Source organism: Grammomys surdaster, unplaced genomic scaffold (assembly GCF_004785775.1).
Source record: "Grammomys surdaster isolate TR1022 unplaced genomic scaffold, NIH_TR_1.0 140, whole genome shotgun sequence".
Classification (NCBI taxonomy): Eukaryota; Metazoa; Chordata; class Mammalia; order Rodentia; family Muridae; genus Grammomys; species Grammomys surdaster.
The window spans coordinates 2881823-2896649 of record NW_021604598.1 but is presented as its reverse complement, the minus strand read 5'-3'; the positions used below and the strand labels follow the sequence as shown (position 1 = coordinate 2896649).

General features: G+C 49.6%; 1 protein-coding gene across 2 annotated transcripts; it reads left to right on the top strand.

Annotated features, from left to right (window-relative positions):
- The first annotated feature begins 1265 nt into the window (after positions 1 to 1265).
- Rab3d (RAB3D, member RAS oncogene family) lies at positions 1266 to 12492 on the top strand. Of its 2 annotated transcripts, none has more exons than XM_028763799.1 (5): positions 1266 to 1333; positions 3441 to 3707; positions 4462 to 4580; positions 4671 to 4795; positions 9334 to 12492. In XM_028763799.1, the coding sequence occupies exons 2-5, from the start codon at positions 3480 to 3482 to the stop codon at positions 9519 to 9521; spliced, it is 660 nt and encodes a 219-aa protein (XP_028619632.1). In that variant the 5' UTR covers positions 1266 to 1333; positions 3441 to 3479; the 3' UTR covers positions 9522 to 12492. The 2 variants fall into 2 exon arrangements, with proteins under 2 accessions (XP_028619632.1, XP_028619633.1); XM_028763800.1 differs by having other exon boundaries at positions 1295 to 1333; positions 3444 to 3707.
- The last annotated feature ends 2335 nt before the right edge of the window (positions 12493 to 14827 follow it).

Here is a 14827-nt window from a genome sequence, read left to right as displayed (position 1 = left end):
TCAACCTTTCTTTGATCCTCAGTTTCCTTATTTCTAAAACATGTTTTAACTTCAAGAGCCCTTAAGAGTGTTAAACAGAATCTAGCACCCTTTACAGCAGGGCACTTAGACTCCTCCCACGTGGGACAGGGAGTATGCCTAAGATTCAGGAATCCCCAACACTGAAATGAAAATGGGCTGGGGACATAGAGTGCTTGCTTAGCATATAAGAAGCCTTGGGCTCCATCCCTAGCACCATGGAAACCAGCATAGTTTTGTGTACCTTCAATCCCAGACCTTGGGAGGTGGAGCCAGGAGAATCAGTTTGCATTTATTCTTGGCTCCATAGAGTTTGAGGCAAGCCTAGACTAAATGAGACTTTGTCTCGAAAAAAACAAAAAACAAAAAAAGTAAAATATTTTTCGACTTGTAAATTTTATTTTACATGAGCGTTATGTCTGCACCACGAGGGCTCTTGCAGTTTGATAAAATAAGGGGAGGGGTCAGGTCCCCTGGAACTGGAGTTAGGAGATCTTCGTGAGCCCCCGGCCACCGTGTGAGTACTGAAACTCAAACTCACATCTCCAGCAAGAACAAGTGCTTTTTACCGCTGAGTCATCTCTCCAGCTCCCAATATTAAAAGAAATAAAAACATGGTTCCACAAGTCTTGTTATGAACCACTTGGCAGATGGAAAAATTGAGGTTGAAAGAGGTTAAGTATGTCCGGAGTCACAGTCCTAGAAAGGGGAGGCGGGACTAGAACTCAGCTGCTGAGGTTTTCCTCTTAACCACAGAGTGCATAGAAGATATTTTCTATCTGTAGTTAGGAAAGAGAGGCTCTGATGTGACTTAATACCTCTTCCCGCTCCTCTGGGCACTAGCTCAGGACCACACAGTCGCCCTCCCAGACCCCTACGACCCCGCACCTCGCCCCCACCTTACTACCAGGTCCCACCCCCTCGATTCCCCGCCCACTTCTGACGCCTCTTGAGGTGGTCCCTCCCCTACCAGACCCCACCTCCGCTTTCAAGACTCGCCCACTCCGCTAGGACTGTTGCGGCATCCCTGTCTCCGACAGGCCACGCCCATCTCCTGGCTCTGCGGGCGGCGCCCCCGCCCGTGAGACCACGCCCACCCCCGGGCGCCGACTCTCACGACGCCCGCCCCTTCTAGGCCCCACCCGCGCACCTCTCCTTCCCTCGCTACGGCCTCGCCCCCTCCACCTGGGCGGAGCCGGCGCGGGATCCGGGTGTCAGTGTTGGCAGCGGCGGTGGCTGTGGGGCGAGGGTCGCAGCCCTGTGCGGGCCGTAGCAACTTCGTGGGCGGATCCTGGTGTGCGAGGCGGGACCCGAGGTGAGCCCAGGAGCCAGTGCACCAGCCAACCGGCCGATTTCACGCGTGCACTATGACAGGGTTGAACTGGGGTCTGCGCGAGCTTGGGTCCCGCACACCCAGTCGGCGCTGCTGGCTCTTCTGGGTTCCCCGCACCCGGCAAGCTCTGCGAACGGTGGCGGGGTGGGCGAGAAGCCCAGCTGGGAGCCGAGCGAGGGCGCCATATGGTGATGGGGGAGGCACTTGATGGTGCACGCTGTGCAGTGACAGTTCGGATGCCAGCCCTGAGGGCCAGGGGACCCCTAGATGGCCCGGAAGAGGTGCTGTGGTGGGGCGGGAGCCAGCCTGGAGGCCCTGCCCGACGGACGCTTTGCAGTCCCTTTTCAAACCCGTTCTCCCGGAACACAGGGTGGGGTTGGCTGCGTTCTCCTTAGAAATGCACCGGACAGAGAAACAGAAAACACCAAAGGCCGTTGAGAAATACTTTTGCTTGGGCTGTGGAGAGCGACTCTAAGCTAGACAGCTGGAGAAAGTGAAGCGGGGGCCGGGGGGGGGGGAGTGGGGGAAGGGCTTGAAAGGGCACCCTGGATTCAGATAAAACAGCATGCTGGAGTGTGGGTAGATATAAACAGCAGGATATGGGGTGGTGGGTTTTGTGATCATTAAGTGGCTAGGATAATTCTCTTGGATTCGATGAGTTTCAGTCCTGTCTCCGTAGACCATGGCTGTGGTGAGTCAGCTTTGGCCAAGAGGGAGTCAGGCCCGGCCTCTTTGACAAATAAAATGGCAGGTACCCACTCCAGAGTCTAACTGGGCTTAAACCTTATGCTATATTTATAGAAAATCCCCTTACCCTGGCGGACAGGGAAAGCGTTAAAGGGACTTGGAGAGGACAGGCACCCCAGTGGTAGGCACCAGCTAAATTCAACATCCAGGCCCTGATCCAGGCCCTGATGGAAGGGGCTCTGTCTAGCTGGCAATCACCCCCACACACACACACACCTGGCCATACCAGCTGCTTGCACTGGGCAAAGTCCAGCTTGCAGCCCGTGCAACTTCCTCACTACCACGCCCCCCACCCCCAACTGGCCCTGAATGTTCACCTGTTACCTGGTCCTGCACCTGAAGGGAGAAGATCAGTGCCTTCCACTAGAGAGGTTCAATTTTTTGTTTTTCTCTTCCTTCCTTCCTTCCTTTCTTTCTTTCTCTCTCTCTCTCTCTCTCTCTCTTTCTTTCTTTCTTTCTTTCTTTCTTTCTTTCTTTCTTTCTTTCTTTCTTTCTGAGACAGGTTCTCATATAGTCCACCCCAGTTTGGTACCAAACTTCCAATGTAGCACAGGATGGCTTTGAACACCTGATACTCTCTGTCTCTATTCTGTCGTGCCTGAATTACAGGTGTGCACATCACACCTGGTTTACTGGGTGCTGGGGCTGAAATCTCAGATGAGTCTAAGTCACCCCCAGCCTCAGCTTCACCTTTGTGTAAAGATTGAACAGCAGCCACAGCCCTGGAGCTGCGGGGTTGCTCTGTCTCTGCACAGCTGTCTCTCTTCAGAGATCAGTGCCCGGTGCAGAGAAGAACTCAGCAGAAGTTTGTTGGTGACTATAACAAGAATCATTAAGACGGGCCCAGTGGTGCACACCTGTAACCCCAACTGCAGAGGCAGGGATCGACCACACGAGGAGTCTGAGGTCGGCCTGAGCTACCTGAGACCTTCCCTTAAAGAATGAGAAAGGAGAAAATGAAGAGGAGTGGAGAGAGCTCAGCTGCTAAGCGAAGCTCTTTCAGACAACCTGACTTAGATTCTTAGAGCCCAGGTCAGACAGTTTACAGCTGCCTGTAACTACAGCCCTGAGGTGGAGGTACATACTTGTCAACCCCATACACTAGTCACATATGGAGCCCTAGTTTAGCTCCATAGTGAGACCTGTCTCAATAAATAAATAAATAAATAAAATTTAAAACTAGGGCTAGAGATGGCTTTGTGGGGAAGGCACTTGCTGCCCAGCCTGATGACCTGAGTTTGATCCCAGACCCACATGTTGGGAGAAGTGATTCTTGAAACCAATAGGCCCATAGACTTGCTCGTACAGAACCCACCCCTTACAGGATTCCACTATTTCACAGCAGGATTTCCAGCCTCCCCTCCAAGCGGATCCCACCAAGATGGCGTCCGCTAGTGATCCCCCTGCTAGCCCAAGGGATGCTGCTGACCAGAACTTTGACTTCATGTTCAAACTGCTCTTGATTGGGAACAGCAGCGTGGGCAAGACCTCCTTCCTGTTCCGCTATGCCGATGACTCCTTCACCCCCGCCTTCGTGAGCACAGTGGGCATCGACTTCAAGGTCAAGACAGTCTACCGACATGACAAGAGGATCAAGCTGCAGATTTGGGTGAGCTGAGTAGCTCTGTAGGGAGTGGGAGGGCAGTCAGTAGAAAATCCCACCAGACACAGAGGAGCTTGGGGCAGGGATGCGTCTTTTGTCTCTGAGGGAAGCCCACCAAGGTGTGGGAACATACCTCCCCTGGGTGTCCTGAGGAGGGACATGGTAGACAGAAGGCACTTCTTGGAAGTGTCAGTGACTAGTGAGGAATAATTTGGGAACCATCTTGACTCCCATGAGGCTGCTATGCTCAGAGCATACCCGGTCGGTCCAGCTGTTGATATCATCACGGTAACAAGGGAACCAGAGACAGATCCAGGTGATGGCCTGAGGCCCAGATGGCTCTTCCTTGTGACTATTCCATGGATTCTTGGAAACGAGGTTAGGAAGCTCATAAATCGGGGACAGCCCTGCAGAGCGGAGAGCATGCAGGGCAGAGCTGAGTTAGCTGACTGAGTTTTCAAGGTGGGACAAATGGTCCTGGTGCTACATGCCTGTAATGTTTCCCATCAGGCTGAGTCCTGAGGGCAGGGTCATACCTGCCCATCAGACTGGGCCATGAGGGAGGACCAGTTTTCCTCCAATCAGATTGGACTGTGAGGGCGGGGCCATACTCCCCATCACACTGGGCCTGTGAAGGAAGCGCCACTCTTCTCCCATGAGATTGGGCCACAAAAGTAGACCTGTGTCCCTTTCAGGGTCTTGCAGGGTCAGGTGGGGAGCAGGTGGTCCCTACCTAGCTGACTGACTGCTGTTTGCCCAGGATACAGCAGGTCAAGAGCGCTACCGGACAATCACTACAGCCTACTACCGCGGGGCCATGGGCTTCCTGCTCATGTACGACATCGCCAACCAAGAGTCCTTCACCGCTGTGCAGGACTGGTAAGCACTGACCAACCACTGACAGGCCCCGCGTCTTTGCTCTCCCCTTTCCGATCTCTAACCTCCCTCTTGATGTCCACAACTCCACAGGGCTACGCAGATCAAAACCTATTCCTGGGACAATGCCCAGGTCATCCTCGTGGGGAACAAGTGTGACCTGGAGGACGAACGGGTCGTACCTGCTGAGGATGGCCGGAGGCTCGCTGATGATCTCGGTTAGTGCCCCACCCGAGCCACAGGTCCTGTCTCCTATCTCCATACCCTTGTCTCCACCCTTGAACCCCTGACCCACAGTGGTTACCTGAGGCTCTGCGGGCAGGGGGCAGATAGCCGTGTGTCAGGGCTGCGGGATAGTGTAATGGGTGAGTGAGAATGCTTTTGTTGTGCAACCATCAGGCTCTGTTTTAGAGACCCCAGAACCCGCATAAAGGAGACACACACATACATACACACACACACACACACACACACACCTGCCTTCATGCCTGTAATCCCGGCACTGTGGGGAACTGGGCTGAGGATCACTGGCACTTGCTGGCTGCTCCGGTAGCTTTAGTTACAGTGAGAGACCCCATCTCAGTGTAATGTGTGAGATAGCAGGGCCCCTGACGTCATTTCTGCCTGCAGTAGAGACTCGTATACCTGCACACAAGTGTGCACCAAACATGTACCCCGAGATAACACATAAACATACCTGTATATAAGCCACGTTCTCCCATTTAGGGGATTCATGTCTCGTCCTGGGAACCCAGCAGCTTGACCCTGGTGACCTCTTCTCATTTTTCTTTTAATTTCTATAACGGGTATTAACATCCCATAGTTTTTATTTTTGTTGTTGATTCGAGATAGGGTCTCACTGTGTAATCCTTGTTGGCATGGAACTCAGTTGTGTAGACAAGGCTAGCCTCAACATCACTAGGGACTCACTTGCCTCTGCCTTCCAAATGCTGGAATTAAAGGCGTGTACTTACTTGTCCAGCATCTACTACCTATTTTCTATGCGTTCCGAAACTGGAGTGCAGTAATTCTGATTTTTTTTTCAATTGGTTTGGTTTGGTTTGGTTTGGTTTGGTTTGGTTTGGTTTGGTTTGGTTTGGTTTGCTGAACCCAAGGCTGCCTTCACATTAAGCAGGCACCTACTACTGAGCAACACCACCAACCTAGATGTTTCACTTTATTTATTTGTTTGTTTGTTTGTTTATTTATTTATTTATTTGGACAATCTGACTAGCTCAGGCTGAACTTTGAACTTGTGATCCTCTGTCTTAACCTCCCAAATTGTTGGAACTGCAGGCTTCCCTTTCATTCAGGATATTGATTTTCGTAGGATTTCCCTGTAAAGATCCGTGTGTAGTGGGTCTCCCCTAAATCCTAAATCCTACCTAAATGTTGCAGGAACTTGCAACCAAGTTGCCATGAGGTGAAGGTTAACCAGGATACATAATAAGGCGCTCTCTTAAGCAGACAAACAAGTGCTAGAGAAGTGGCTCGGCAGTTAAGAAGATTTTCTGTTCTTGCAAAAGACCTAGGTTCAATTCCCAGCATCTATATGGCAACTAGCAACTGTTTGTACATATATTCAGTAAGGCACACATACATATGCATAAAATAAATTTTTTAACAATTACTTATTTATTATATGTAAGTACACCGTAGCTGTCTTCAGACACACTAGAAGAGGGCATCAGATCTCATTACAGATGGTTGTGAGCCACCATGTGGTTGCTGGGAATTGAACTCAGGACCTTCGGAAGAGCAGTCAGTGCTCTTAACCGCTGAGCCATCTCTCCAGCCCAAAATAAATTTTAAAAATTAAAATAAATTAATAAACATAAAATCCCCAAGTGTTGTAGGGTATGTGTAGCTCAGTTGGTGAGCATGGTCGCCTGCATGCATGAGGCCCAGGAGCTCACCTCCAGGATCACATACAACAGGTGTGTGGTATTTGCTTCTCATCCCAGCATTCGGGAAGCAGAGGCCGAGGCTGAGGGTCAGGTTCAAAGTCAACCTAAGCTACAAAATGAGTTCCAGGCCACACAGGGCTCCACGAGACCCTGTTAGAACCAAAGAAAAGATACTTTTGAAGGCAGAGGTTCAAGGCTGCCTGGGCTGCATTGCAAGTTGTAGATCTGATGAGACTCTCTTAAAAATGAGAGAAAGAGAGAAAGAAAGAGAGAGAGAGACAGAGAGACAGAGAGGGATCCAAAAACCAAAAGAAATATGAAGATGAGTTCGAGGCCAGCCTGGTCTACAGAGTTAGTTCCACGACAGCCAGGGCTATACAGAGCAACCCTGTCTCGAAAAACAAAAATCAAAAGAAAAATAAAAAAACAGAAACAAAAAAAGAAATATGAAGGATGCAGCCATGTGAGGGAGGGTTGACACATTGATAATAAAGCACCAGATTTCCCTGAGAAGATAGTAGAGCAGCACAGATTTCACCGGGTATGTAAGAGCTGAGTTCATGCACCCCATAATATTTGCCATTCAGTCACTCAGTGAGTGGCTTCTGAACATTTCGTCAAGGATGCAGCTTAGCAGTAGAACACTTGCCCATAATCACCCAGTGAGGGGGCCGAGGCCGTGGCTCAGGGGTAGAGAGAGCCTGTGTCTAGAATCCCTCAGTGAGGGCCTGGCTCCCTGGTAGAGGAGCTGACTTCCCCTGGTTTCCAATCCTGCACTGAACAATACCCCAGTCACTGCCTTCTCCAAACATGCCTTACACCAGGGACCAAGAGCTACAGGAAGAGCCACGCCTTCCTTGGGCTGTTCCATTCCAGTAACAGAGGTGACTATGAAGTGGAAATCATCACTCACCTAATCAGGATACACTTAATTCTAGAAATCTGATGGACTTTCTCATGCTAAGCATCTTCTTTCCCTCCAGCTCCAGCTTCCCATTACGTCCTTCCTAAGCTGGGGGTTGAGAGATGGCCTCAGTATAGCCCAGGCTGGCTCTGAGCTCTCTCATTCTCTTGTCTCAACCTTATGAATCCTGCAATTACAAGCGTTTGCCATTATGCCTACACACACACACACACACACACACACACACACACACACATGCACACACACGCACACACACATACACATTAAAAATGTACTGATTTAATTTTTATGTCCCTTTAAAATTATCTATTACTGGTGTGCAGCGCAGTGCACGTGTGGAGGTTAGAGGACAGCTTCAGCCTTCCCTGTGTCTCCCAGGGCTTGAACTCAGGAAGGTGATTTCTCTTTCTATAGAGGGTCTAACCTCGTAGCTCAGGCTGACTCTGAAGTCAGAAGTCTCCCTGTTTGACCTCTCTCCTGCAGAGACTATGCGTGTGTGCCGTGCCCTAATTTTATTGGATTCGCATGTGCGTGTGCATGCAAGTGGGGGCCAGAGGACGTCAGGTGGAGTTTTAGGGAACATCCACCCTTTCTCTGAAGCAGCGCATCTGGAACTCCACAAGTAGGTTAGGCTACCTAGCTAGCAAAATCCAGGCACCCATCAGCCTTCTGTCCCAAAGCATGAGACTGCAAGCATGTTCTACCACACCTGGCTTTTTAAAACGTGGAGGGGGAGGTAGTGGGGATCTGAACCCAGGTCCTCATCCTTACAAGGCAAGCACTTTACCATCTGAGCATCATCTCCGTGGCCATCAGAACACTGCTTTAAATTACAGTTTTTATCCCCCCCCCCATCACTTCCAGGGGCAGGGTGAGAGACAGTGTTTCTCTGTGTAGCCCTGGCTGTCCTAGAACTCACTCTGTAGACCAGACTGGCCTTGAACTCACAGAGATCCATCTGCCTTTGCTCCTGAGTGCTGGGATTAAAGGTGTGTGATACTGCTGCCTGGCTTCTCTTTTTTTAAATGTATATGGGTACTTCGTCTGCATATATACCAGAGCATCATGTACTACAGACATCAGATCCCCTGGAGCTAGAGTTACAGATAGTTGTGAGGTATTATGTGGGTGCTGGGAATTGAACCCAGGTCCTCTGGAAGAACATCCAGTGCTCTTAATGGCTGAGCCATCATCTCTTTAGCCCCATTATTTATTTAGTGTCTCTGGGTGAGACATACCCATACACACACACGCACGTGCACACACACACATTGTGTGTGTGTGTGTGTGTGTGTGTAGGTCTTGTAAATTTGGGGGATTAAACTCAAATCATCAGACTTAATAACAAATACCTTTACCACTGAGCCTGTCTTCTGAAGACTCGTAGCTGGGCATGGTGGTGTAACCTGTAATCACTGCACTCTGACAGTTGAGGCAGGAGGATTGCAGAGTTGGAGGATCTATGAACTATTTCAACATTGCTACACAGTGAAATTTTTTCTCAGAACTTTAAAGTGGTTGACAGAGGCTGGGAAGGATCTACAGTTTCAAACAATCAGGCAGTATACACGTGTCATCCTGAGGAGCTTACCAGTCAAGCCTGCTTGATGACTTTTAAGTCATTGAGAGACTCTGCCTCAGAAAAATGGTGATGGCAGCCGAGGGACAACACACTCACACACACACATATGCACCCCACATACACATGTGAATCCACACACATGTGTATCCCCACAAGTGCACCCACATACACGTGCACCCACATACACACATTCACACACATACACACACACGTGCACACACACACACAGCAGATCAGGCAGGAGTGAGCTCAGAAGATAGGTTTGAACAACTCCATTTTCTAGGTCCAGCCCCCTGGGACTCATATGACCGTCCGAACTGTCCCCACCTTCTTCCCATCCAGGTTTTGAATTCTTTGAGGCCAGCGCCAAGGAGAATATCAATGTGAAACAGGTGTTCGAGCGCCTGGTGGACATCATCTGTGACAAGATGAACGAATCCCTGGAACCCAGCTCCAGCCCAGGCAGCAATGGAAAAGGCCCGGCCCTCGGGGATACCCCACCCCCACAGCCGAGCAGCTGCGGCTGTTAGGTTCGGCCCCTGACTGCCCCACACCTGTCCCGTCTTGCCCCTTCAAGGACAGCAGCCACGGTGTGAGCTACGGGGCTGTCTCAGAGCTCAGGGCACCCTTGCCTCTGGCCCGCTTCTCCTCTCACACAGGCTCGTCTCCCTTTCTCTCCATGTCAGGATGCTCAGACAGTCCTGGTTAGGGTCCACTCACCCGGGGCTCTGCTCAGCATTGTCTGAGGGCTTGGGACACCCACATGGGTGCTTACTGCTTCCCAAGGCATTTGGATGGAGATAGCAAAAGGCAGCATTGCCTTCCCCAGGTGATGGAGGGGCTGTTCGTGCCTTCTGCCTTAGAACCATTTCCCAGGTCTACTCTTTGTAATTGTTGGCTGAAGATGTCGCCTGGTGTGGGTCGCTGTCCAACTTAGTCCTGGCAGCCTGTCTGTCTCAGGTCCACCAGTTTGGCCTTGAAGCCTGCCTGTGAACTGACTGTTTGTTAGCCAAGGATACAGGCAGGCCTGCCGTCTCCATCCTCTGCCTCCCTGGCATCCCCTGGAAAGCCTGTTTTCTGATTATAGAAGGGACAGAGTCAGAGCCACCCTGGCACCGGGGACTCTCCAAAGTGCCTTCCAAGCTTCCCCTGGGTCTATGCTACTCATTGTGGGTTGATCCACTTCCAGAATTAAATTTTGGAATATTCCAGACCCTGTCACATGGAGACTGAGAATTGCCCACCCTTAGCAGCCCAGCTTTCTGTCAGTTCACCTCAAAGCCAGGGAACTGAGGCTGCCTGCCCAGGTCCCCATCTGTCTGCCTGGTGGGGTTTTAGGCAAGAGCTTTACAAACCTTACATCCTGTGTAGAAACGGAAGTGAAGAAAGCAGCCCACAGAGGGTGTGCCCTTGCTGGTCAGTTTCTCATGACAGGATTTGGGCTTCTTCACCTGAGGACTCTTGTATAGACCTAGTGTCAGCATCATGAACACCATCAGTTGCCCAGGGACACTGGGGTGGTGAGGAAGGATTGGGGAGAAGGCACCAGTGGACAACCCAGTGTTTTTGTTTGTACGTCATGGGAGCAACAGGCCCTCCTGTGAGTTAGGGATAGGCTGCGGGTTGTTGCTGATATATCTACAAGCTTGGGACGTAACCCCTAGGATCCTTGATTCTCTTCAACTAGGAGGTCTTTCTACTCACCAACCAAACTCCCCTAAACACCATCTGACATCTCATGGTCCAGGTGATAGATGGTCTGTGTCATGTCAGGGGTGGAGTGTACTCCTTCAGTCTCCACAGCCAAACTCACTTTGCAGCCTTGTTGAGCCTAGCATCCTCCCAGGGTATGTATGACCTACAGTGCCTACTTCAGGTTCACGTGCATTTCTAGCCCTTCCAGTGACCGTCTTTACACAGATTGGACAGGCAAAGTGAGAGCATCTGAACACTTAGAGGAAAGAGTCAAATGTTTTTATGTTGCTTTATCATTAAATAGTCAAAACGGTGAAAATTATGTTCTTAAGATTCAGCAACCTGTTGGGTGTGGTGGTGAAGATTTTTGATCCCAGCACTCTGGAGGCAACGGCAGGTGGATCTGTGAGTTCCAGGGTAGCCTGGTCTATAGAGCAAGTTCCAGGACACAGAGAAAACATGTTCTGGAACTAGCTCTCTTGCTAGCATTTGCCACAAGGTCCTGACTTGAAGGCCCAGCACCACACAAACTAGGCATGTGGTCCAGGGATGTCATCCTAGTAGAGGCAGGAGAATCAGAAGTTTGGGGTCACCTTTGAGTACTATCTAGGAGGTTTGAGGCCAGCCAGAGCTATAAAAGGCTGTCACAGAAAGAAAAAAGAAAAGGCCTGTCAAAGACTCTGTGGACCAGTCAGTCCACTGTTCCTAAGCATAGTGGTGGGGAGCCTGCCCTTAGTTAGCTAAGGCTGTTCCTGTCATTTTGTGTCAACTAAATCACCTCTGACTGACCTCTGACTGGATCTTGGACTTACTCTCAGCTTCCTGTTGCTAGAAGAAGCTCCCTCAGTTCTACTCTGAATACCAACAGAGGAAACCACTTTGTGGTTTTCTTACAACTGGGGATTTAGCTGGCAGAGTGGCTCATCTGAAAACACTTGCCACCAGGCGCAATGACCTGAGTTAGATCTCGGGATCCATGAGGTGGAAGAAGAGAAATGGTTCCTTTAAGCTACCCTCTCACCTCCATGGTGAGCAAGGGTTCATGCACAATGTCAAACGAAACCTTTTGTGGAAATGGAATAATGTGGAAACTGTTGTTTCTTCTTCCGATGAAGGGTTACTGGAACATTTTGATTCTTCCATTACGTTTTGGCAAGGATGGGTGAGGGGGTCACTGAGTCAACAGAGGCTGCTGTCTGTGCAAATGGCCAGGAGGTATAGGAGCCTGTTGGGTTTATAGACAGAAACGTTGCACAAGGCCTAGGGAATACTTCTGCAGAAGGCCCAAGAGTAGCCAGCCTATGGAACCATACCCCTGTGTCCTCCCAGGGAGGAATGGCCATGGCTGCAGTGGTCTGATGGTCTGGGATTTTTAGGTTTGGTTTTTGGGTTTTCTTGTTCTTGTATGAGGGACTCATGATGTAGACCAGGCTAGCCTTGAACTCACAAAGATCCACCTGCCTGTGCCTCCTTAGCGCTGGAATTAGAGGCATATATAATTATGTCTGGCTGATGTTCCTGCCTTCTACATGGTAGAATTATCACCACCATATTCTGTTTGATGCAGTGCTAAGGTTGGAGCCGAGGGCTTCCTGCATGCTAGGCAAACATTCTACCAACTGGGCCTGGGCCCCGCCCTAGTCTCTGATTCCAATGATGATTCTGCTCCTGGCTCCCCGCTAGCGATTCTCAAGCAACACTGAATCAACTCTGGTCTGGTGCTGCCTATCTTTCCCATTGTCCAGTCCAGAAAAGAATGTATATCTTTTTTTTTTCAGTGTAATAAAGGAAGCCGTCATGCCTGTGCATGGTATATTGCTTGAGTTCACTGCAAAGCCAACTGTTGTTTGTGGTGCACAGAGTCCTCAGCAGGTTTGAGGTTGTCTCTAGCTAGGCCCCAGCCATTACCTTGGCTCTAGAAAGTTTCAATTTGGAAGATAGCTCAGTGGGTATTTGGGGTTTTTGTCTTCAAATCTGGTGACCTAAGTTTGATTCCTGGAACCCACGAAGTAGTAGTCAAATTCCTACAAGTTGTCCTCCTGTCTTAGGGTTTCTATTATTGCAATGAAACACCAAGACCCAAAAGTAAGTCAGGGAGGAAAGAGTTTATTTGGCTTACACATCCACATTGCAGTCCGTCTTTGAAGGAAGTCAGGACAGGTACTCAAGCAGGGTAGGAACCTGGAGGCAGGAGCTGATGCAGAAGTTATGGAGGGGGTGCTGCTTATTGGCTTGCTCATCATGGCTTGCTCAGCCTGCTTTCTTTTTTTTTTCCTTTTTTTTTTTTTTTTTGTTTTTGTTTTTTGAGACAGGGTTTCTCTGTGTAGCTCTGGCTGTCCTGGAACTCACTCTGTAGACCAGGCTGGCCTCGAACTCAGAAATCCACCTGCCTCTGCCTCCCAAGTGCTGGGATTAAAGGCGTGCACCACCACTGCCTGGCTCAGCCTGCTTTCTTCTAGAACACAGGACTACCAGCCCAGGGATGGCACCACCCACAATGGGCTGGGCTCTCCCCCATCAATCATTAAGAAAATGCTCTACAAGCCTGCCTACTGCCTGATCTTATGGAGGCATTTTCTCAGTTGAGGTTCCCTCCTTTCAGATGATTCTAACTTGTGTCAAGTTGACATAAAACCAGCTGGCACACCTCTGACCTCTACATGTATGTTGTGGTACATTTGTCCAACCCACCCTCAAAGATAAGCATATAAACCCCATTTAAAAGATATTTGTTTTATGTTTCTGATTGTTCTGCTTACATGTATTTATGTGTAACACTTGCATGCCTGATGCCCACAGAAGTCAGAGCGGGCATCCAGATGCCATGGGACTGGAGCTATGGATGGTTATAAGATGGCATGTGGGTGTAGGAATTGACCCCAGGTCCTCCACAAGCACAGCAAGTGCATGTCTTAACGAGACAGTGTAGCAGTTGAGAGCATTGATGGCTCTTGCAGAAGACCCATGATCATTTCCTAGTACCTACATGGTGACTACAACCATCCATAACTCCAGTTCTGTTTCTTCTGATCTCCATAGACAATGGACATGTACATGGTGCACATATATACATGCAGGCAAAACATTCATACACATAAAATGAAATAAATAGTTAACAACAAAATAAGTATGTTGGGCAGTAGTGGCACACACCTTTAATCCCAGCACTTGGGAGGCAGAAGCAGGTGGATCTCTGAGTTCGAGGCCAGCCTGGTCTACAGAGTGAGTTCCTAGATAGCCAGGGGTACACAGAGAAACCCTGTCTCAAAAAGAGAAAGAAAGAAAAGAAAGGAAGGAAGGAAGGAAAAGAAGAAAGGAGAGAGGAGGGAGGGAGAGAGGGAGAAGGAGAGAAAGAGAGAGAGAGAGAGAGAGAGAGAGAGAGAGAGAGAGAGAGAGAGAGAGAGAGAGAAAGCAAGTAAGCAGGCTGAGCAAGCCTTGAAGAACAAGCCAGTAAGCAGCATCCCTCCATGGCCTCTGCTTCAGCTTCTGCCACAAGGTCTTAAATTCCAGCTACTCGGAAAGTCACAGATCCTTCTGATCTCAGCATACACCATGCTTGAGTGGGACAAAATGGCACCAAGCAACATCATGTGCCTGGGAACTGGAGGGAGGTTAAGACAAGATCCAGACCACAATGCTTCCTGTCCACAGTTACAACTTGTGCTAAGGACTCAACTTCTTGGTTTGAAACCATGGAATTCCTTCCTCTGTTCCTTTGCTCTTTTTGGCCTACCTTCCTAGGCCACAAGTACCATGTCTTCCCATATCCATGCTGACCCATCTGAGGCGTTGTGTTTTTCTTTTAATGGGTGACATTGTCCACGTTTACTCTGTGTTATGTGTGGATCCCACAGGGACTTACTTATTCCCTGATGAAGGATAGATTCACTTCATCATGGAGCTGAGCTCATGAGCCCAAACTAACCACATGTTTTGTCACTATCTTGGTTAATGTCCCCATGTCACCATTAAAAAGATGGTGTATGTCGTCCAACTTCACCACCATCTTGGTTATTGTACCCACATGGCATAAACCAAAATGGCGGCCAACCCCTCAGCAGATTACCCCTTTTGTGCTAAGGAGCGCCAGGAGACTTCCATGGCATGTGTCCGGGGCTTTCGTTTTATTGTCTTAATTTTG